General features: G+C 44.4%; 1 protein-coding gene across 2 annotated transcripts in view; it reads left to right on the forward strand.

The window, feature by feature from the left end:
* Window positions 1–21,173, forward strand: part of TNFRSF11A (TNF receptor superfamily member 11a) — a 37,209-nt gene that overhangs the window by 10,635 nt on the left and 5,401 nt on the right. For both annotated transcript variants that reach the window (XM_009689938.2, XM_068931577.1), the window contains 8 exons: window positions 10,225–10,306; window positions 10,770–10,895; window positions 11,458–11,601; window positions 12,755–12,848; window positions 13,208–13,302; window positions 14,167–14,274; window positions 16,155–16,207; window positions 17,873–18,713. In XM_009689938.2, the coding sequence (XP_009688233.2) occupies window positions 10,225–10,306; window positions 10,770–10,895; window positions 11,458–11,601; window positions 12,755–12,848; window positions 13,208–13,302; window positions 14,167–14,274; window positions 16,155–16,207; window positions 17,873–18,713 (1,543 nt within the window). The remainder of the gene's footprint in view (window positions 1–10,224; window positions 10,307–10,769; window positions 10,896–11,457; window positions 11,602–12,754; window positions 12,849–13,207; window positions 13,303–14,166; window positions 14,275–16,154; window positions 16,208–17,872; window positions 18,714–21,173) is intronic.

Raw genomic sequence — 21,173 nt, forward strand, 5'->3', positions numbered from 1 at the left:
AAATTGTTGCTTCAATTAAAAAATTGTTCCCTGTTGCTTCTTTTCTCAAGGTAAGTATCATCTTCCTGATGTAATATCTTCTTCCTCCAAAATGGGACCAAAACAAACCTTCACCAGATTTCACAAGTCAGTAAAATTCAAAACTTATCAGCATGCCATCCCGAGTGTGCTAATCCACGCAGTTTATGGCACAGGACTTGCTTTCTTGCCAAAAGAAAACAAAATGCAGGTCAAGCACAGGCATGAAATGCGGCTGTAAGGATCTGTTTCACAGAATCACACAACAGTTGAGGTTAGAAGGGACCTCTGGAGATCATCTAGTCCAACGCCCCTGCTCAAGCAGGGTTACCTAAAGCATGTTTCTGTTGTCTGTTACTGTCATCCCAAACACCTCAAGCTCAGAAAAGTGGAAGGTAATTTGGCTGCTCTGCAAGAATTAGTGTAGACAGTAAAAAGCACACATGCATAACTAAAGGGTAGAAAACCACAGAAACGTTGAAGTGGTGCCATCTTGCATTTGTACCTTAACACTATTTAGAGAAATCATATTTGAGTTAAATTTTTATATCTATCCCTTAAGAGTTCAAACATGGAAGGCTCTACTATACTAGGTACATATAGAGACAGAACAAAAAGGTAGCCCCTGCTGCAAGGCTGTCCTCCTCTTCCTCCCTACCACCTTCATCTCTGTATGACCAGGTCTCCAGGTGGTTTTTGCAGTGAGCAAAACCAGGACTGTTCCTGCCGCCATATGCTTGCGGCATCGCGACTGACAGCTGAATCCCTTTGTGCTCCACACCCCGCTCTGCAAGGGGACACGTTGCAGTTTTGCAGTGCACACACTACTGGCTGTTTGGAGGGGGTGGGTGAGTGGGGTTTTTTTAGTTTTTTTTTTTTTTTTTAAATGCTTGCTTAGCTTGCTGGAGGCACCGGGGAAAAGAGGGAAACAGACAAATGGTCGGTTCATCATGTCCTCAGCTGCAACTGTGCTTCTTGCACCTGCTGCCCTCTTCCTTTCGATGGAAACTCAGCTTGCCAGGCAGTGCTGGGTTCTGCGGGCAGCTGCTCACCGTCTGTTTTAAGTGCACATCGGCTGGTGTTGGTTGCACAGAGAAACAGCTGCTCCAGGAAAGGTTGGTTATTACCAATGAAAAGCGCAAAGGCAAATATTTGTTTGTAGTAAAAGCAATATAAAAATTAAGTGCTATTTAACCAGTTTGCACTATGGACTTGGGTAGGCCTCAGTCTGCATAACACAATAACCTGCCTCCAGGAACTTGCCTCTTTTTATGACTTTCTCCTCTTTGAAAATGGTCCAAAGTTCAAGCAGGAGAAGAAAGACTGTTGGACTACTACAGGATGGAGTGGAGATGGCCAAAAATTGCAGGGTTAGCTCTAGCAGGGGAAAAGTCCTGCTCTGCAGGCTGCGGTGGCGCACGGGGCGGCCCCCTTGTTGTGTCTGCCACATGGCAGGATTGGGCGTGATGTTTCAACACCAGAGAACCGCAAGTTTCCTGATTTCTTCTTGCTTGTGCGTCCCCCCACTGTGGAATCTCATTTGTGATGTGGTGTCTTTGTTGGCAACGGGAGCTGTGTGGAGGGCTTAGCACCACATCAGGGAAGCAACGCTGACTTACACCAGCTGCTCCATGATGTACTGATTTTGTCCCATACCTATGCAACAAGGTTGCTTTTGGCAGTCCTTCCCTTGGTTACCTTTTTGTTTGTCTTTTCAGGGTGTGAGTTCTCTAGGCCGAGGGCTCGGCTTGCTTTGGTGTTTGCACAGTGCTTAGGATGTCGTGGCTGCAAACAAAGCTGCAGAGCCATTAATCACTGCAGGACAGAGCCCCATCCATTTCCCACCGAAGTCACAGGGAGGTCTGCCAGTTCGAGCCCGGGAAGGGAGCAGATACCTTCCACCCTGGCTGACTGCCATTAGTGAGGCTATGGTTTCCACCCCTCCTCACTTTTGTTCTTTGGGTCCCTTTGTGCCCACAATCCAGTCAGTGTCCCCGCCCCGAAGGTACGTTCCTACCAGCGCGAGGCCGAAGGCATCGGTGGTGGCTCCTTGCCTTTCTCGTATAGCCCCCTTTCTCCCGCTTGCCTCCTTCCAGCCAGGGAGCTCGCGCAGATTGGCACAGCGGAGGCCTGAAAAAACACTCGCGTTGGCTTGCTGCATGAAAGCGGCCGCAGGTCTGACTTCATCCAAGAAACCAAATCAGAGGCAAGGCTGGGCAAAACGACACTGCGCGGAACAGCGAGCTCTTGGGACGGAGCATGAGCAAAAGAGCATGGGCTCCCCGGCTCGCCGTGCCAGGGCCGGCTCCTGGGAGAACTGGTCTCTGCGCCTCGGGGGCGGCCGTTGGAGAGGTTGGGACAGTAGCCACAGTGGAGGAGGGCAGGAGGCTGAAGCCCTCTGCCAGCCCTCCTCGGCAGCAGGACAGACAGCCCAGGCCTCCGAGTGCTGAGCCTGGGTCTCTGCCGCGGCTCCGCTGGGCTCTCGCTCCCTTTGCCCAGCGAGAGGGAGCAGCCTGGCCCCGGCCCCTTTCCTTGGGGCAGCAGCGTGCCCCCATGCCCTCCCTGCCGGGACCCTGCAGAGCCCGGTGACCGTAGCCCCGTGAAAATCTAGAGGCCTTAAAAGAGACTGGGAAAGACCGTCTTTGGTAAAAGAGTCAGGCTGGCGGGTTTAATCCACCCTGCCAGAACTAATTAACTAAGGAGGGGGGAAAAAAAAGTGAGGTCATTCACCCCCACCGCTTTGTGGCTACTCCAAAAAGAAAAAAAAAATATAGGATCTGTTCAAAGATGACAAAGAACAACATTTGTGACTGCAGATTGGTGCAGAGTATATTTAGTATGTGGTCAAAATGGAGGGAAAAGAAGAAAAAATCTCGCATGGAAAAAAAATACTGTAGCGTCTTGTCAGGCAACCCATTAATCTGGAACACAGATAGGGAAAAATGTGCTACTAGGTTCACATGAAGTCCTAAAAAATGCTGATGTAGCACACAAGAGAATCTATTTTGAGCATGTTCTTTTGCCACAGCAAATAGTTTTGCCTTACAAGCACCATGTTCTTCAGTAACGTTTTGCTGGTCAGTAACAAGAGCAATCAGATGATTCCTTGGATCTGCTCTCAGGAAAACAACAACAACAAAAATCTCCCGTATAACACCACATGTAATAAAACAGGCTTATTAAGGAAACGAGCCAAAGGCAGTCAGAGTTGGGGAGGAATCTCTCCACCGACTTCCCTGGCCCAGGGTGGCCGGCAGAGCTCGTTTTTTGTGTTGATGCCTACAGAATAAATTAACCAATTTTCAGGCCAGTCCTGAGTCCTTTAGCAAAGCCAGCAATTTGGTCATGATTGAGAAGCTGCTGATCCAGTCATGCAATTCATACCACAGCTCATGTCAAGGCAGAGCGATCTGCTGGTATTGCATACAGCCATCTACCAGAGAAAAGGCTGCAGCCCTTTAACTGCTTCTGCCAGCAGAACACTGAGTATTTGCTCCACGTGGGATCTTAAAAGCTTATTCAGGAGAAGAAAACAAAAACAGAAGCAGGCTTCCAATCTTCTGCACAGACTTTCTCGTTCTCCCCATCAGCTCAACTGGGGTTGCAGTCTCACATCAGACCATAAGAGATTAATACATTATGCTGCTCTCTGGCAGCATGCTGGGCTGAAAGGATGCATAAACATAGAGATTTTTGAAGCATAGGATGTCCCCATTGTGCCCTTCTCATCTGACATCCAGAAATAGCACAGTCCAAGAAATCTCTTGTGGTTATTTTTGCATTAAGACTCAACTTCAGCGGATGGCACGTGGAAAAATAATCTGTTGAACTAAAATGCCAGAGGGGAGTGCTCCCCCTAAGTGATTGTTTCTTCAGTGCCTTTTCTATTTTTATTTTAATTAAGTCTGAGCGAGTTGAGGGTGGTGTTACTTAATCTGCTTTGTGCGTTACTTAGGGCATGGAGCGGTGCTGTTGCCCCTGTTGCGATTTGCCTTTGCAGGCCCTTTCATTCCAGCACAAGTATTAGCTTTGGTACTGTCACTACAGTACAGTTTTTATTTCTGTTTGTTATGGACTGTTGTCTTGCAGTCAACCTTTTTTGTTAAATATTTTGATTTGGGTTGTTTTTACAGTTTCATAGCCTTTGATTCATCTTGAAAATATTCTGCCTGGTAACTATTAGTCTTCGAATTACTGTGGCAATAAGGAAACACAGGTTAAACATTAGGTTTTGTACTGAAATACAGGCCAAGCAAGCAATTCACGCCCCCGTGCAAGTGGAACGGCATCAGGGCATGGCAGAGGGGGCCATGCAGAGAGCTCAGATGGTGTCCGTGACTGTGGTGCAACATCCATGTTGCTTTGCTTGATCCCTTCCCTCTTCGTGCCTTTGGTATTTGTTTGGCTTGATCAGACAGAGTGCAAAACTTTCAAGTTGTGCCCCATAATTTGTCACTGTCTTCCCTAATTCAAGTTGTGAATAATACTTAGTTAGATGCTACAAGCAGCCCAGTCAATGAAAATGTTAGATGTATCCCCCTAGTTGTTGCATGAGGGTGACTTTTCTGCTGAGTGACGAATGTCACGCATGCGATGGTGAGTTTTCAGTCCCCCGAAGAAAGCTGGCTGATTCACAGGTTCAGTCAGTAGCCATTTCAGCCCTGGGATCCACCACCTCTGTCGTCTCCCATCCGATATACCCAAGGTTCCTGTCTGCCGTACCCCCGTCGCCCCTTGGGTGTGAGTGGTCAGTGCAGCACTTCTCCTTCACGTAGTCTGCCTGCTAGAAATAACTCTGGTGGCTTTGAGATTGATTAATGGTCCTTCCCGTCGGTGCTCAGGTGATCTCTCGTAAGTGTGTTTGCTTTTTGCTACGTGCTAAAAGAGAGGGACAATTGGAATAGTCAGGATGGGGCTTTTACCGCCGTTTGTCCACTTGCTGGTTCCAAGTTACGGATTTCTCTTAATTTCTTTATTAACTGTTTTATCCTTTATTTTTTTTCAGGATTCTTTAGGTATTCAGGCTAGTGTAGAGTTTCAAGGACCTATTTTTAACAGTGAAATAATATTTAGTTTTTAGCCTTTGCCATTTCCCGGCTATGTTTTACCACGTGATGGTGGTTCTGTGATGTGGTTTACTGGTCGCTGGAAAGTTGACATCATCAAAAAGCATTTCATTCACAATCTACGATTTTTGTGGTGAGTTACAGACCTGCAAGTGAATAACTGGAATTGCGCAGCTGTGGCTTGCGTGCTGCTTTGATTTGCATCAACAGCAAAGGCTCTCTGTGAAGGAATTGTTGCATTTAACATTTATGTGATTATATCTTTCTCACATAAAACTTCTCTTCCCCTTTATAAACTCACAGTACCTCAGTTATAAAAGTTATCAGAGTCATCCATTATGTGTGTTACTATCCTGTGCCTTAATAGAGTGCCTAGGAGTGCTAGCCACAGAGCAGTGCCCAGCTAGACCCCAACACGATTTTTATTCTTGAATAATTTTTAGGCAGGTCTCTGAAACTGGCAACGAACTGGTTTTACTCAGCAATATTGCTGAGCTAAATTAGGTAGGTATGTAGGTAGATAGCTGAAGGGCTCTAGGCATACGATTCATACGTGTGAGAGGAGAGGGAGCAGCTCATATCTGAATGAGAAAAAGGAGCAAATGACTGCAGAGGCAGTCCTAGCTGAATACCACCAGCGTGCTGTGGTGGAAGGAGCTCTTTCAGATTAGGTCAGAAATTGTTGGTCAAAGCAGTCCCCTTGATGAAGGCAAATAGAGCCCAAAGAGCAGTAGAAATATTGTATTCTACAGCAGGCAAGGCTAAGGATCTCAAAAGCAAGCTGTTTGAACAAACTCAGGCTCCAGAGTTTAAAGAACAAGTGGTGCGTAAGGCAGACATAAGAGAGTTCACTCTCCCACAGGTACTTTAGGTGTGCAGTACCTAATGGTGAAAAAATGTGACTTGCTGAGTGATATGATGAAAAATGACGTGAACGTTCTCCAGAAACAAATACACTGAGCAAGAAGGTGTCATCTTAAAATAGTTACCCCTTGGCGTGTCACATTGCATCTCAATTTTTGCAAAACTAGGATTATCGCTAATGAACAGTCCAAGCTGAGGCGTCAGGTTCTTGTTCAGAAATGACATGGGAAAAAAAATGTGGAAACCCCCGGGCTTGTTCTTCCAGATTTTTTCTTTTAAAGGAAAGGGGCCCATGCAACTCTATCTTCTCTGAAATGTCTGTCTGAATATTCATTTGAGCGAGAAAGTAATTTTAGCATCCATGACGCACAGCTTCTGCTGCCATTAGATTGCTCAATGGTACTAAGAATAAATATTTCCTTAAGCCTGAGGACAGGAATCTGAATTCTGCTAGTTCCCCCTTCAGAAACACCTGTGTGTGATTTTTGAAGGTCTGAGTAACACAGTTGGGCTTTGTAGCTGTGACTCATTGAAGTTCTCTGATCCTACAAGCACACTCTTGCTTAGCGTCCCTTTCACCCAAAAAAAAAAAAAAACAAGATAAAAGAGAAGCTGAAAAGGCTATCTGCAGTTTCACACCAAAATACAGTCCTCCTGCAAACCTCGCCGTGGGCATGCTTGTTTTTTCCCAAGAAGACAATGGGACTACTCATGTGCTTAAAGCTCAGCAGGCGCTTGGTGCGCTTTACCAAATCAGGTTCCTGGCAATCCATGAAGCCCAGAGCAGGTTCATCTCTGGTCCCTGGGTTCTTCCCCTATCAAGATATACCTGCTCAGAGGTAATGTGTAATGAAGCAGGAAAACTTTTTTTTTTTTTTTAAGGAAGTGTACAATTTCGTGTGCTTTGTGCGCTTTAAGTGACAAACTAAATTTATATGGTGTACCTGGGCCTTTTTAAAGCATCCATCTGCACCTGCTTGTGGGATTTGATGAAAAGCTTCGCCAGTAATGAGACCGTTAAGGCAATGACCAGGCTGGGATTTTTTTTCATTTTATTACTTCGGATGGGGTTGACACCTTTGCTTTCACTGGGCACCTAAAGTGTGACATGCGACCTCTTCTCTCGCCAGATAGCAACTCGGTGATGTCAGAGTTACTCTGACCTATGCGCCAGCCTTTGATGAGAGGAAGGATGTTCCAGAGGTTAAAATGCTCTCTTGAGGCTTTGGAGCCGTGGTTCTGTTTCCTGCTTTGCCACTGATTTCCTGTTACCTTAGTAAAGTTAGTCAGTCTCTGAGCGTGAGTTCCTCATCTGTAAAATGACTCGCACTTCCCTATCTCAGAAGGACACTGTGGAGAGGAATACATTAGTGATGGTGAAGCATCGAGTCATCGTGCTGCTGCGAGTGCCAGTACTGTTCACAGGCTTCCTACCCCCTGAAAAAAGACCTTACGTATAGATCGATGATGCACTTCTCTGGCAGGTGGTTAAACAAGGAGCCCTTGTTAGCAGAAGGGCCTGGGCTCACTGGATCGGCTCCCACCATAAGAAAATATGAAGTTTCTTTTATTTTCCTCCTGTCCTCTCTCCCCACCAGCTTTCGTGCTCATCAGATCTCACTAGTCCTTTCTAGGCCAAAATTTCTCACCTTTGCGAAGAGGCTGGGCTTCTGTGGGGTTAGCAACTGGACACCAATAATCTTGTCTTTTATTTCACGGAATATAAATCAAAGACGACAATATTGCACCTTTGTAAATGTATCAGCTTGTCTCAAAGAGGGAAGGACATGATGGCAAAAAAAGAATAATTATTGACACAGAGTGTAGGTTTATGCAGCTGCAGCTGTGGATACACTGTAACAATAGCCCTATTTAGGCTATAAAGCAGGGAGGTATGAAATGATTTATAAAACGTACCTGAGCAGCTAGCCAGCTCTCCCAGCCTCAATGTAAGGGGATTGCTTGTCCTGTTCATGCCAAATTTGGATCTCAGAAATTATTCCAGACTCTAGCTGAATGCTCTTTAGCACATTTGCATATTCTTCCTTAAAAAGGATGACTTCGCCCTTGTGTGACCCTTCAGTAATTTTTAAGTCTTTTTTTTTTTTTTTTTAAAGAGGAACTTTCAAACTGGGGCAAAGAAGGAAGAAAAGAACATTCTGTTATAAAAGCAAGTGACCTGACCCGTCCCGTGTCTCGTTAGTTCGGTTGTGATTTGGGGTGGCTGCGAACGAGGAATCGGTCGCTTAAGATCACCTCTCCTGCAGCGTCGTCTCAACCCCGTTGCTGGCAGCGTGGTGTTTTAGCATGTACCACCTGCAGTGCGGGGTGGGAAAAGGAGCTCCTTGGGTTTACAGAAGTGATCTAGGAGCTTCCCGTGGGACAGTGAGTGGTGCCACTGCTCAGCCACCCGGCTGGCCGGGCTTTCTGTTTCGCGGTCACCTCCTGCCTTGCCGGCCCTCACCCTCATCCTGAACAGCAGTGCCTGAATACTGAATACATGGGGCAAAGAACCAGGCATCTGCTAGGAATAAGCCTGAGGGAAAACTGTCATAAGTATGTATGTGTGTGTTTACATTGTGGTAGGAATCCTACTCTGATTCCAGGTGCCCTTTGTGTGAGGTGCTGTGCAAATACAAATGGCAATTTTAGTTCCAAAAACCTTATAATCTAATCACAAGAAAGACACTGCTAATAAATACAATGAAAGAGACGGAGGAGCACTGAGACAAAGGAAGTATTTTTACAGGACTGGACTCTTAACTTGTCCTGGGATTGTTGTCATGATGAAAAATGGCTATAAGGTGCTTATAACCTGCAAATGTTAAAAAAAAAAAAGAAGACGACCTTTGACCTTAGGGACTTACTTTATTTCAGATACAACTAGTCCAGCTTTGACACGCAGCATTTACGCATCAAACAATGACTCAAACTCCAAGCCAAAACGAGGTGTTTCAAAGAAAGATTCCAACCTCTGGTCATTTTTAAGTTATAAGACCTTTTCCAGCATTAGAAAGGGCAAGATGCTTAGAGAAGGAGAATATAATGAGATAGCTGTTGATGAAACTAGAAAAGGAGGCAAGAGGAGAGGTAAAGGGGATTGGAAATGGATATCAATTTTACCTTTGCTTGCATGGTGCTATCAGATAATGAAAGCTCTTTCTAACTAGCTGCAGAAGTTTTAATGCCTCTTTCTCGACGTAAAAAGCTAGTGTCCTGTAAATGATATTTTAACAACTGTATCCTATTACAATGAAATGTTCCTTGCTAAGGGCCAGATTTTGAATCATAATCATCCTACGTACCCAAGAGAATGATCGACAACTGGACGTAAGGTGTTGAGTTTGCCTGGAGGACTGCTGCCAAAAGGCTCCTGGGCAGTGGGGGCTAGGAGCAATGCTTGGCAGGCCGGGACACCCCAGCGCAACCCGTGCCCCGAAGCCTGGGTGAGCATGCTGTGCTGCGGGCAGGACCGCTGCAGGCAGCAGAGATCAGGGAGGGTTTGCAAAGGCTGCTAAGAGCTAGATACAACACTGTTTTGTAGGTGTCCTCTCATTTTGGCTGCTTTGAGGGGGGTGGGGAGGGAGGAGAGCATTTTTATTTTGTTCTGTTTTTCAAGAAATAAAAAAGTATTGACTTAATTTGTATCACCTCTGTGGCTAGCTGCCTCAGTTCAATGAGGTGAATGCTGCAGGGCATAACAGGAGCCATAAAAAGCCATAAAATTGAAGTCCAATATTTTCTGGGGCTAGACAAGAGTATTGTATGTCCCAGGGGAGAGCTGGGAACTTCTTCTTTTTTGAGAATATAAATCGTTCACTTCTAACTTTACTAGTTTACTAAATGTTATACTTTAAAACTGTCAGTGGCCCAGGTCTTGGTCTGAGGTCATATCTGTGGAAGAGGCTATGGAAGCATCTCTATGCCAAATTATTTTTTTTTTTTACTCTTGTTTTGAGGTCAGAGGTTTCAAATAATAGAGTATTGTAAGAAGAGGTTATATGACAGGCTAAAAGTTCATGATAAATTGCAAGATTGTTTTTTATTTGTCATTTGGCTATATTACAAGTCCCTATGTGTACACCATCAAGTACATATTAATTTGCCTACAAGGAGCCTTTGAAGTAATAAACATTGAGTAATGTTTTACTGCTTAGCTATCCAAAATGCTATAATGAAGAGAAGTTTTCTTCCTCTCTATCACATTTGTGGGTAGGTAGAGCTGAACCTCAAGGTATGTTGGTTCTCATGACCTTTCTCTCCTTCTCTGCTCCAGTTGTCGCTACAGATCACCCCGCCATGTGAAAGCGAGCAACACTATGAATACTCTGGACGGTGCTGCACAAAGTGTGAGCCAGGTATGTGAGCGCTAGGCTATACGTGTTTGGTAGTTGAAAAGCTGCTTAGAAGTAGCGCTGAGGGTCAGCAAGGCAGCTGTGATATCATAAGTCTATTTGCACATACCCCAGCAGGTGCATAATTTCAGGCTTTTGAGTACCTTTTAGTGCTGGAGTGGTTCTAGTGACCTCAGGAAAAGCCATAACAGCTGTTGTGTTGAGATAGCACTTAAACACTGTTGGAGACAGAAAGTAGCTTAATTCTCATGCACATAGACAGGATGGCTGCTATACCATAAGTTTCATGGATATTTCAATACCAGCCTAGGTTAGAGCCGGACCGAGGAACAGAAAGGGTGGCATGAAGAAATGATCATCCCCTAGTAGTGCAGCAGTGTTAGTCTGGCCTATATTTCACCTAAGCTCCTCAGACAGCTGGCGTGCAACTTGCAAATGACCTATTTTTTCCTTTTCATCTTCACAGGAAAGTATATGTCTGCTAAATGCACTGGTACTTCTGAGAGTGTGTGCCAGCCATGTGGCCCAAATGAGTATATGGATGTTTGGAATGAAGAAGACAAATGCTTACTGCATAAAATATGTGATCAAGGTGAGTTGTTTATACTGAGGAACCTTTTAATCTGAATTAGCGAAGTGTGAAGATGGGCTAGTAGATCTGGACATGATGCTTTGTTTAGGTACATGATAAAGGAGATTGAGCTTACAGAAGAACCTCAAAGAGAGTGAGGTCCCCGGACACCAGGGAGTGTCAGTTCTTCTGTGCTCTGTTGAACATTGCAACTATCGTCTCCATGCTGCTCAACTGATTATCTTCACTTGGGCCGTTGCTCTCTGTGATTTGGATCTTAAAGGTTTGTCCTTTTGCCCAGCATATTGTGTACTCACATCCCCTAACATGGTTGCCTCACACTTGCAAAAGCTCTTTTTATTTTCTGCAGGAGCTGCAAGGAAAAGTATTGGTCAGTAGTTCAATCAGTAAGGTGCCCCATGCTAATCAAGGGTCTCTCACGCTTCTTGAAAGACAACATTTCCTCTAACAAGAATGGTTCTGCATCTAGCATTCAAGCAAAGCAAATAGGTGGAGCAGGATGTTCATAATATTGAGGCTTGTTTTCGGAGAGGTTTTTACTCCCATCTGCTTTCCCTTCTAGGGAAAGCTCTGAAAGAAGTGAATCCAGGAAACAGCACGTTCCAGCGGCAGTGTGCTTGTACGACAGGTTACCACTGGAACGACGACTGTGACTGCTGTCAGCGAAACACCATATGTGCTCCAGGATTTGGAGTCAAGCATCCCGGTGAGATATGGAGAGGGAGCAATACAAAGTGAAATGTCCAGGACAGGCCTGGAGGATGAAGTTAGCATCATGTGGGTTCTGACATTGAAGAGCGGGTACCTTAGGCTCTCTGACCACTGTGAATGGAAGATGCATGTTTGATTATCATTGTTACTGCATTTAACTCTTCTGGATTATTTGCATTTTGAAAGCCACTTTGACAGCAAGAGGTTTGAGTCTCTGTAGTTTACATAGTTTCTTGAATGAGGTGACATTTGCAAGGTTTTGCATGCACATGGCCATAGCCACAAGGACTGCAGTGCATTCCTAATGTTTGCTAAGGTACTTGACTCGGCAGTCATTCGAACATGCATTTCTCCAGTAGTCAGAAAAGTGGTCCATTGGGGGTCGTTGCTGAGATCTTTGAAATCAGTTTCTGCTGAGTGACTATTCTTTGCCGCATTCTATAACACTGAGTTTAAAATGATGAACAGCTTTCACATAGTGCAAATATTCTTTGTTTGATATGACTTTTAATGCAAGGATTTGTTACAGACATTTAATTTAGCTCTGGGTTTGATTGAAAACAATATGGAGGTGTTTTGTGGGATAGAGATGGTCTCTAGATAGAGGTGGTCTAGAGATGGTCCAGTTCAGAGTCGTAATGAACACTGGGAAGATAAAGTGACCTGTTTCAAGTACAAGGAACACCAAAAAAGCAGCACGTACATAATGGAGTAATGCGGAATGAAACGGGCCTGAAGCATAGTGTTTTTTTCACTAAGCTGGCAAATCCTGGTACGGCGCTTTGTTCGCTTCATGGAATTGACAATACCAGTTAACGTCACTGTCGGTGGAATTGCATCAACACAAGGCACTTAATGAAAGTGGAAGGATATAATAGCTGTACATTATTTTACAATAACTGAAAATGGCTTCTGGTCATTTCTCATTTTGATCACGTAGAGAAATACGCTAGTCTTACCTGAGCTCTTTTTTCTGTTTACCTGTAGCTGTCATTACCACTCAAATATAATTTGAGATCCTTCTCTCTCCAGGGAAGCTTTTGGAAGGGGAGAGGGAGTGGGAGGATGGGTGGACATAATCACTCCCAGTTTGAAGTGAACTCACAAAAGCTCAGCTGTGATTTTGTTTCTTCCTTTACTACACACAGTGCAACAAGACAAGGATACGATGTGTACGCCATGTCCCGCAGGCTACTTCTCAAAGGTTGCTTCATCCACGGATGAGTGTAAATCCTGGACCAAGTAAGTCCCTGTATCTTGTAGAAGGATCATGGCAGCCACAAGGCAATGAGAAGCTTGAGCAAAAGCATTTTTCAGTGGGGTGTTTCAATCTATCTGCAGAGTGCATAGAGCATCTCGGTTTGTGGCACAGCAATAAAGGCATTTTCAGGTTGCAGCTTGAATCTTGCTGGGGGGTGACAAAGCAAGAGGGAGCAGAACTATCCAATCTATCGAGCTGAAAATAAAAACAGTATCCAAACTTTTTAAAGATGGAGAAGTACAGGAGTTATGGGCAATGGAAAGTATTACTGCGCATAAGTGTAGGAGCCATGACAAACCCCCTTCTTTGAGTATCTAGCTTCTGTGTCTTTCTTTTTCAGCTGTACTGCTCTGGGAATGGCAGAAATAGTCCCTGGGACTGACAAATCAGACACAGTTTGTGCAGAATGGAAGATGCCTGAACAACCAGAAGATGGTATATGTCCTCATACAGGTTATTCATTAGAAAGTACCTAGTGTGTTTACTGCGGTTTTTGACTAGCTTAACTCCATTCCCCATGTGGATGACTCTAGGGGAAGCAGCTGTAGACCAAGAGAGATCTCTTCAGAAAATCCAACCTTAAAAGATGACTTTAAGCCCAGCTGCTCTAGGGTCCATGTCTAGTATACTAAGCAGTATTTTACCTATCTCACGGACACTGCATGGTGAGCAGCATTACTGTAATACCATCATCTTCATCACATTTACAGCTCTTTCATTTTTTAGCCTGCTAATTTCCATACACACATTATCTGTATAAAGGCTACTGGCTTCTCTCAGTGCTTCTTTTATAGCAATGGCAACAGTCTCAGCGGAATGTAGCTCCCTTATTGCCCATTGCCCTTTTCTCTCTCCGGTGTGGATATGCTACCAGTGAGACTGCTTGTCTAGCACACAGCAATCCTTCATGCTCTGAGATGAAAGCCAGATTTTGCTGGCTGAAGTTTATAATCCCCATGAGCTGCATATCCCCCTTCTCCTGAGCAAGCGTAGCCCATGGGCTGGCAGATTGCAAGGGGACTTTCAGAGGAGCTGGACTGGCTCACAGCTCTCTAAGACGGCGTCTAAGACTGTTTTTTTACTGACGTGGCTCTGCTTAAGGTGCCTTTAGTAAGGCTACTTATCACAGAACTTTATCAATCCTAAAGCCGTAGTCCTTATTACAGAATTCTCAAGTCAAATAGGAAGAGAAGAACCCTGTGGAAAAAAATATGGAAAAGGAGGTAAAATAAACAAGAATTGTAACACTGCTGAGTATAAGCTGCTTGCTGACAGTACTATCTTTTTTACACCCTACAGGAACAAACAGGATCTTGTACGTGTTGATAGTCATCTTGTTTTTCGTGGCACTAATTGGCATTGTCATCTTCATTGTGTACTACAAGAATAAGGGAAAAAAGCTCACAGGTACATTATAGCTAATGGTGTTTGTGAATGTGACAGCTGTATGGCTCTCTGTTGGCTCTGGTTTCACAGGTAACCGCCGGGCTAAGAAACTCAGGTGCCCTTTTGGAAGTTCTGTGCTATCTGGACGTCTGTCCGTATGGATGTGTTTTAGCTAGTGCAAAGCCTGGCTTCGAATCCCTACCCTCTAGGGCAGGGAGCACGTTGCACTTATGCATAATGCGTATCGTCCTGGTATCCTCCTGCAGCCAGCACAGGTGACTGCTGGCAGGGCACCCGCAGCTGCAGCGGGCCTGAGGGAGGGCCAGTGCTGGGGGCACAGCAGACCCCGTGCCCGGAGGGGAGAGGGCAAAGACTGACAGGTCTTTCACCACCTCCTAGCTCCTTTTCTCCACTTCCCCTCTTCCCCTGAAATCTGCACCTGAATTGGTTAAAATACAGATTTCGAGACAAAAGGCTGATGTGTATTTGCAAACATGATGGAGGCAATGTTCTCAGCGGAAGGCCAAAGCTCTGATGAGGTACTGCAGAAGTACTAGAAGGAATAGAAGAAATAGTAAAAACAGAAAAATTGAAAAATTCTAGGAAAGACATACCAGCTATCACTGGGGCACTGAATATATTATGAATATGAGGGAAATTCAAAAGTTATGTTTTGGATTTGGATTTAGATTACTCTTAAAAGAGAGTTTTAAGCCCTGGGTCTTCCTAGAGACATACTCTTATTGTTCTCTTTTTTTATTTTCTCCCTCTAAACATGGAAAGCTTTTCCTAGTGTATTTTTTGCCTCATCTCCTTTCCCAAGCCCTAGGAATTTATGAAATGTTTTGGGAGCAGTGAAAGCGAAGACAGCAACCCTCTCTTGCAAAGCATGTTTCAGCCTGTGTTTTGGAAATAGGCTGCCTCTGCCACACTAAACATGGGTTGTGCTAAATCTGGAATTTCTGGGATGGGCTGGAGGAAATGGTGACTCTCCTTGCAAACCAAACACTTGAGATGCAGAGCAGGTTACAGGGGAATGCTCTTTATTTGACATTTCTGTTGCCCTGCTGCTCTGCAGTGACGGTCTTTCATCGCCTTTGAGAGGTAAATCCTGCTAACTAGAGCCCCAGGACCTGCAGGCTCAGGAAGAAGTCCTGCCTGCTTGGGAACTGATGGTAAACGTGCAGGCTTAACATCAGAGGAGCAGGCTCACTGCCTGGAACCGGCAGCGGCCAAGTAGCTCATCTGTCTGCAGACACGCAAAACCAGCACGAGGTTAAAATGTACACAGACCTGAACCTTTCAAAATCTCCTGAAAGTGAAAGCATAAAGCAAGAAGAATTGCTGTTTCTCTTAAGCAGCAGTATTTGCTATAAAGCGTTTTTGCTTTCCCTTGGGAGATACTCAATTTTAAGTGAGTTTCCCAATTAAGCATATCCCGATTAGGTGGAATAGACTGTATTTGAGCCTGCCATCCCGTGGTTTCGGTGGCTTACCCTCTTCCCTCCAGGCTCCTTGCTGCTGTCTGAGAATGGTCTTTGGTCCATTCATGTGACTCCTCTTGAAATAGACTGTTCGGTTGTAACTGGGTCGGGATCAGGCCAGTCATAGCTTGATGACATATGACCAGGAAAGAAACCCCATTTGATGTGGAACACAGTTTAACTGTGTTCTATTTTGGGAGCTCGGAAACATTTGTTCCACAAGAATATATCCCTATTCCAGTTACAATGAATCCTCGGCTAGACGGCCGCTGGGACATTTGAACAGTCAGTAAAAACAGCCTTGATGGTTTACGTTTAATATAATATTGTGGACTGTGAATAACTATATGTATTTAGGTCTGTGGCTAGCTTTAGTGCCTGCTATACATTACAACTACTGTTTTGTTTTCCCTCCAGCGGATCTACAGAACTGGGCTAACGAAGTGTGCAGCCAAATAAAAGGAACAAAGGTAAAGTCCAGGACATTAAAATTTTCTATTTTATGTTTTCTTCATTATATTCCTGGCACGCCCCTGGCAGTAGCTTCCACATTAACCTTTGGCTGGAAAACAAGTTTTCTGTTTCTCAAAAAACCTCATAGCTTTGCCTTTTTCAGTCTGGGTCTCTGTGAATGTGAGGCTTATGAAATGTCCAATAGCTTCCATAGCTTCCGAACCACCTCTCTGGTTTCGGCCCGTTTTAACAGCCTCTGTGATGATTAAATATTTATAAGAGGAGAAAGTTCAACATGATCCCACCAGTTACTGAACTTCTGAGACTATCTAGGAGAGAGCTGTTTTAAATCCTAAGAGCAAGAAAAACGTCAGTTGGAGTTTGCATCTTTTTACGTACCAGAGAAACCCAGATTTGGGGAAAGCCAAGAACACCAGACACGCAAGGCATCAAGCACAGAGCTGTTAGTTCAAGAAAACATCCCTGAGACCCATTAATTTCAGTGCCTGCAGAAATCCGTGTTGTCCATTCGGATGTGAAAGAAAGAACGACCTTCAGAAGGTTTTGCTGCAGAACAGCCCCAGCCCCTGTGGCTGAAACACTCAGATGGAGATACAGGTTGAAGCTCTTGTGCACTGCCTGATTCCCACCGGGGGCATGGACCGTGGTGTCCCAGGTCCCTGATGTATGCTTTCCCCCCCAGGCCAGTCCAGGAGCTCTGTCCAGTTGAGTGGTTGCAACACTCAAATCCCATTACTACAAAAGAAACTTCTTGAGAAGGCAGTTCCTCTTTTGTCTCGTAAGTGTTCGTGCAACCTCCTGCACTGGCAGCAGCTCAGACCTCCAGGATGGAGGAGTGAGAACCAGCAGCAATTAGTGGCTGGCAGCATTTACATGCTCTTCTCCATCCTAGAAGAACTGAACAGATGCTAGAAATGAAAGGTCGGTAGCAGTTCCCGGCTACCCATCATTGTGGCCTGACTTGCAGGTACTGAAGGCAATTCTTGAACTGATGCCTCCAGGATTTCCCCACACTTTTTGTGGAGCTGCAACCAAAAATGTAGCTTTATTTTGAAAAGTACTGACAAAGTGACATCACGGCCTTTTGTATTTATTGTCCTTCCTTACTCCAGGTTAAAGCAACCTTGTTTGTGTGTGACTTTTTTTTTTTCTAGCTTGTTCTGGGCCATCTGAATCAATTCAGTTTTTCTTCTACATATAGCATTACTAATAATAAAGTTTCTGCTCTCAATAAGGCCTTCACAGATCTATAGCCCTTCAAAGACAGACAGTTCAGGGTGTTTACAAACCTATAACAAATCAGACCTTAATATCATTCTATTGATGGTTCATAAGGAACAGCAGGATGCAATGACTCTTACAGATTCATTGACTCTTAAGTGCCTTTTTAAGAACTAACAATAGCCCCCTCCCAAAATTAAATGTTACTGTCTCTTAGGCCACCAGATTTTTATCCAAATACCCAATGAGCACAGCACTACTGGTCACAGTTTTGCAGCAGCATAGAATTACACTTCAAGACTCAAATACAGCTGGTGCTGCTCAAACTCAGCAGCTCTGGGTCAAGGAAGAATTACGATCTGCCTATTTCTTCTTTGTTTGGAAAATAACCTTCTGCTGATTTATTTTTTAAATATGACTTTCTTTTGGATTTCATTCAGGAGCCTCCCAGAGATGTATTTGTTACCACAAGTATAACAAACACTGCTGCTCCCCAGATTTCTGAAGAAATGTGCCTCCTGGGTCCTGCTGGTTACTCTCCCCCTGGAAACACATGTTGTGCAAGTGGTCACCCTCTGTGCATGAACGGCAGCCCAGAGACAGCTCCGTACGAGGCAGCAGGGAACCTCCAAGAGTTTTCTGTGGTATCTGAGACTAATGATGACCATTTCCCACCAATTCCCATGGAAGATGAATACATGGATAAAGATCTCAGTACCGCTGATTATTTATCTTTACTAAGTCGGCCTAACAGTAAAACTGTGTCATCGTTTTCAGAACCAGTGGAGATAGGGGAGAACGAAAGCTTAAATCAGTGCTTTTCAGGGATTGGGAGCACAGAGGACGTATCACTCGCTCAAGGCTCCAACCCTTCCTCCGAAATGGATGGCACACACGCTGCTATGGACAAACATCTTCAGAAATCTTGCCAGCATGCCCACAGTTGCCCAAAGGAAATAGACAGCAAAGACACAGATCGTTTTGCAGCGAACCATGACTCAGAGAAGATCTGTGTGAGGTGTGGGGTTTCGTATAGGGAATCTCCCAGAAAGTGGAGCAAATCCTGCTGTGCAGCTGTTGACAGTGCCTCCACCTCCCCAGAAACTGGGTCTTATGCACAGTGCTCTTGTGGCTTGCATTTTCTCTCTGCTGGTCAGAGTACTCTATCAAGTGATCATGGTATGGAAGATGTGTCTTCTGATGGTACCGACATGAAGTACCAGCACACAAAAAGCACTTCAGGGACAAACAGCAGCACTTCAGACCTTCCACCAGCATCTGGTAAGCCCAATAGGCTGGACCTATACACAGCCCTATAGGATTATTCTCTGTGCTAGCTCACTATTACTCAGAGGGTCTGATTGAGGAGGAGGAGGGAAGAATAAAATGATGTCTTTTCACTTAATTGCCTTGAAACTAATTTGGAAGATGAGGATGAAATAGCAAGGCCACTTGTTTTGCAGAGAATTTTGCAAACGGTATAAGCACCGTGAGGGATCGTTATCCTGTGATGATTTAACCAGCAATGCAAAATCCATCTTCTGGCTATCACTGCAGAGGCCAGGCAATTGTAACTAACTGAGATGTGTTCGTGATAGCAGTGTGTGTATATTAGAGAGAAAAGTTAGGAGGAGGAGAGGATAATGGCATAAAGGCTGAGTTGAGAAGGGATGTTCAGCTTTCAGATGGGCGTTCTTCCATTAGACAGTCTGCACGTGCCTTTTTTATCCTCATCAGTAAGCTTACGTCCACTTAGAATCATATGGTGGTCAGCGATGCTCCAGTTGGAGCTGTAACCAAACGGCCGTGGTTGGTCTAAGAGATTATGCCCAACTTTCTGCTTTTAGCACTTCCTCTTTGTTTTAATTTGTTAATATGTAAGCATTCACCTAAAAATAATTTCATACAGACATTGCTTCTCTACACACAAGTGCTCTGTCCCCTTAACAGCTCGGAAGCACAGCTATTGGGTAAATATACTTAAATAGTCAAAAGAAATCAGGAAAAAAAATCACTGAAGCAAAACTAGCAGAAGGGAAGTTATGAACACTTTCTGAATGAAACCTTCTTCCCACAGACTTTTCTTCAGTATAAAAGTCTACGATCTGCTTGTCATGTGCTATTAGTCATTTTAGACTATAATCTCTTAAAGATATTAGGTATAAAGATATAAAGTTATTTATGTCTGCAGTACCAAGCATAATGAGACCTGAGTTTGGCCTGGGACATCTAAGTATTACTGCAATACGCATAGCAGTCATAAGCAGTTGCCCTTCTTTAAAACTATGTCATGCCTTAAAGTTTCTCATGGAGATGCTCCTGTCAATCTGCCAAAGCCAATCTGCCAAAGTGACACGGGCCTTTCCCTCCTGAACCTACGTGTCAAGCAGGAATCTGAAAGTGCTGTAGCATTAATCTTTCTAAGAGCTGATACTCTGTCGCTTCAGTTTCCTGAAATCTGGAAACAGATTTACTGCCTGATAAATAGAAAATTCAACAGTGGTAAAGAGAACGCAGGATATTTTTATGGAAGATAACCGACTCTGAGGTAGAACTGAAAGTCAAGTCATATCTGGCACTGGAGAAGTATTGCTTTTCTTTTTAAATCCCATAAGAAGAGGAAGAGAAAATATGTAGGAATAGTAGGGAAAAGAGGAAGGTTTGGGCTTAAGTTGACATGCTGGAAAGGGCCTTCTTAGATATGCTGCATAATTCTTCATGTATGATTTTAATTGCGTCTATACCTTTAGGTATGTACATGCTATAGTGCCATCTGGTGAAATCTGAGCAGATATACCACGTCTCTAGTCTCCTATAAGCTAGATATGACTGCCAGGAGGTGCACACAGTTAGAACAGTAGACAATACGAGAGTGTCCGTTTAGTTACTCTGTCGTAAATATGGCTTTTTGGCAGGGTGTTTTATTCTGCCCGCAGAATTGCCGTGCTCCGCTGGCGACATCTGGTTGCACGAGAACTGGGATGGGGCTTAGCAAGCAGTTCCTTACCGAATCGTGCCCCAGCCCTCGCTGGGTCCACACGCAGAGCTGTAACAGCATCTGTCGTTTTGCTGTACCGTGTGCAGTGCCCAGAAGGAATAAGCATGCACGCAAAATAACTTTTTGTAAAGTGTCTCAAAGCAACAGAAGCCACTGGCCTTTGCACACAGTTGTGCTAAGACACAACTGTACAAAACATGGTGGATGGAAGAATGAGGGGAGAAGCACTGGGTAATTCCATGATATTTTTTTTTGATTCCTTAATAGTCAAAATGACAACAGAAATTGCAGACGCGTGTTATGAAAAAAACCTACAATACCAAGGTAACCCTCTGGTCAGGCACAGCTTACAGGGGTTATCATCAGAGATGGACCTGGGCTGTCAAACACTCTTTTGAATCCCTCCAAGCCTGGAAACAGTCTAAACATGAAGTGCTGATTCGTGACCACCTCGAGTCCTGAGTACGACTCCAACTTAAGCATGAGCCTAGGAACACTTAGGTGACTCGTGAATAGAGAGGGTTTTACAGAGCCTTTCACTTCTAAATCCCAAAGCAGCTTGGTTCAGCAGTTCTGACCTTTTAAATGCTCTTAGACAGCTCAGACAAAATCAATCACCTGCACTGTGGCAGTCCTTAGTGACTGCCACAAAAATTAGTCTGTCATTGTAATTAATATCAGCAGGTAGTCTGAAGAGATCAAAGGGCTGAAATATTGCAGAGCATGATGCCTTCACTTATCCT

This window comes from Struthio camelus, chromosome 2 (genome assembly GCF_040807025.1).
Source record: "Struthio camelus isolate bStrCam1 chromosome 2, bStrCam1.hap1, whole genome shotgun sequence".
Classification (NCBI taxonomy): domain Eukaryota; kingdom Metazoa; phylum Chordata; class Aves; order Struthioniformes; family Struthionidae; genus Struthio; species Struthio camelus.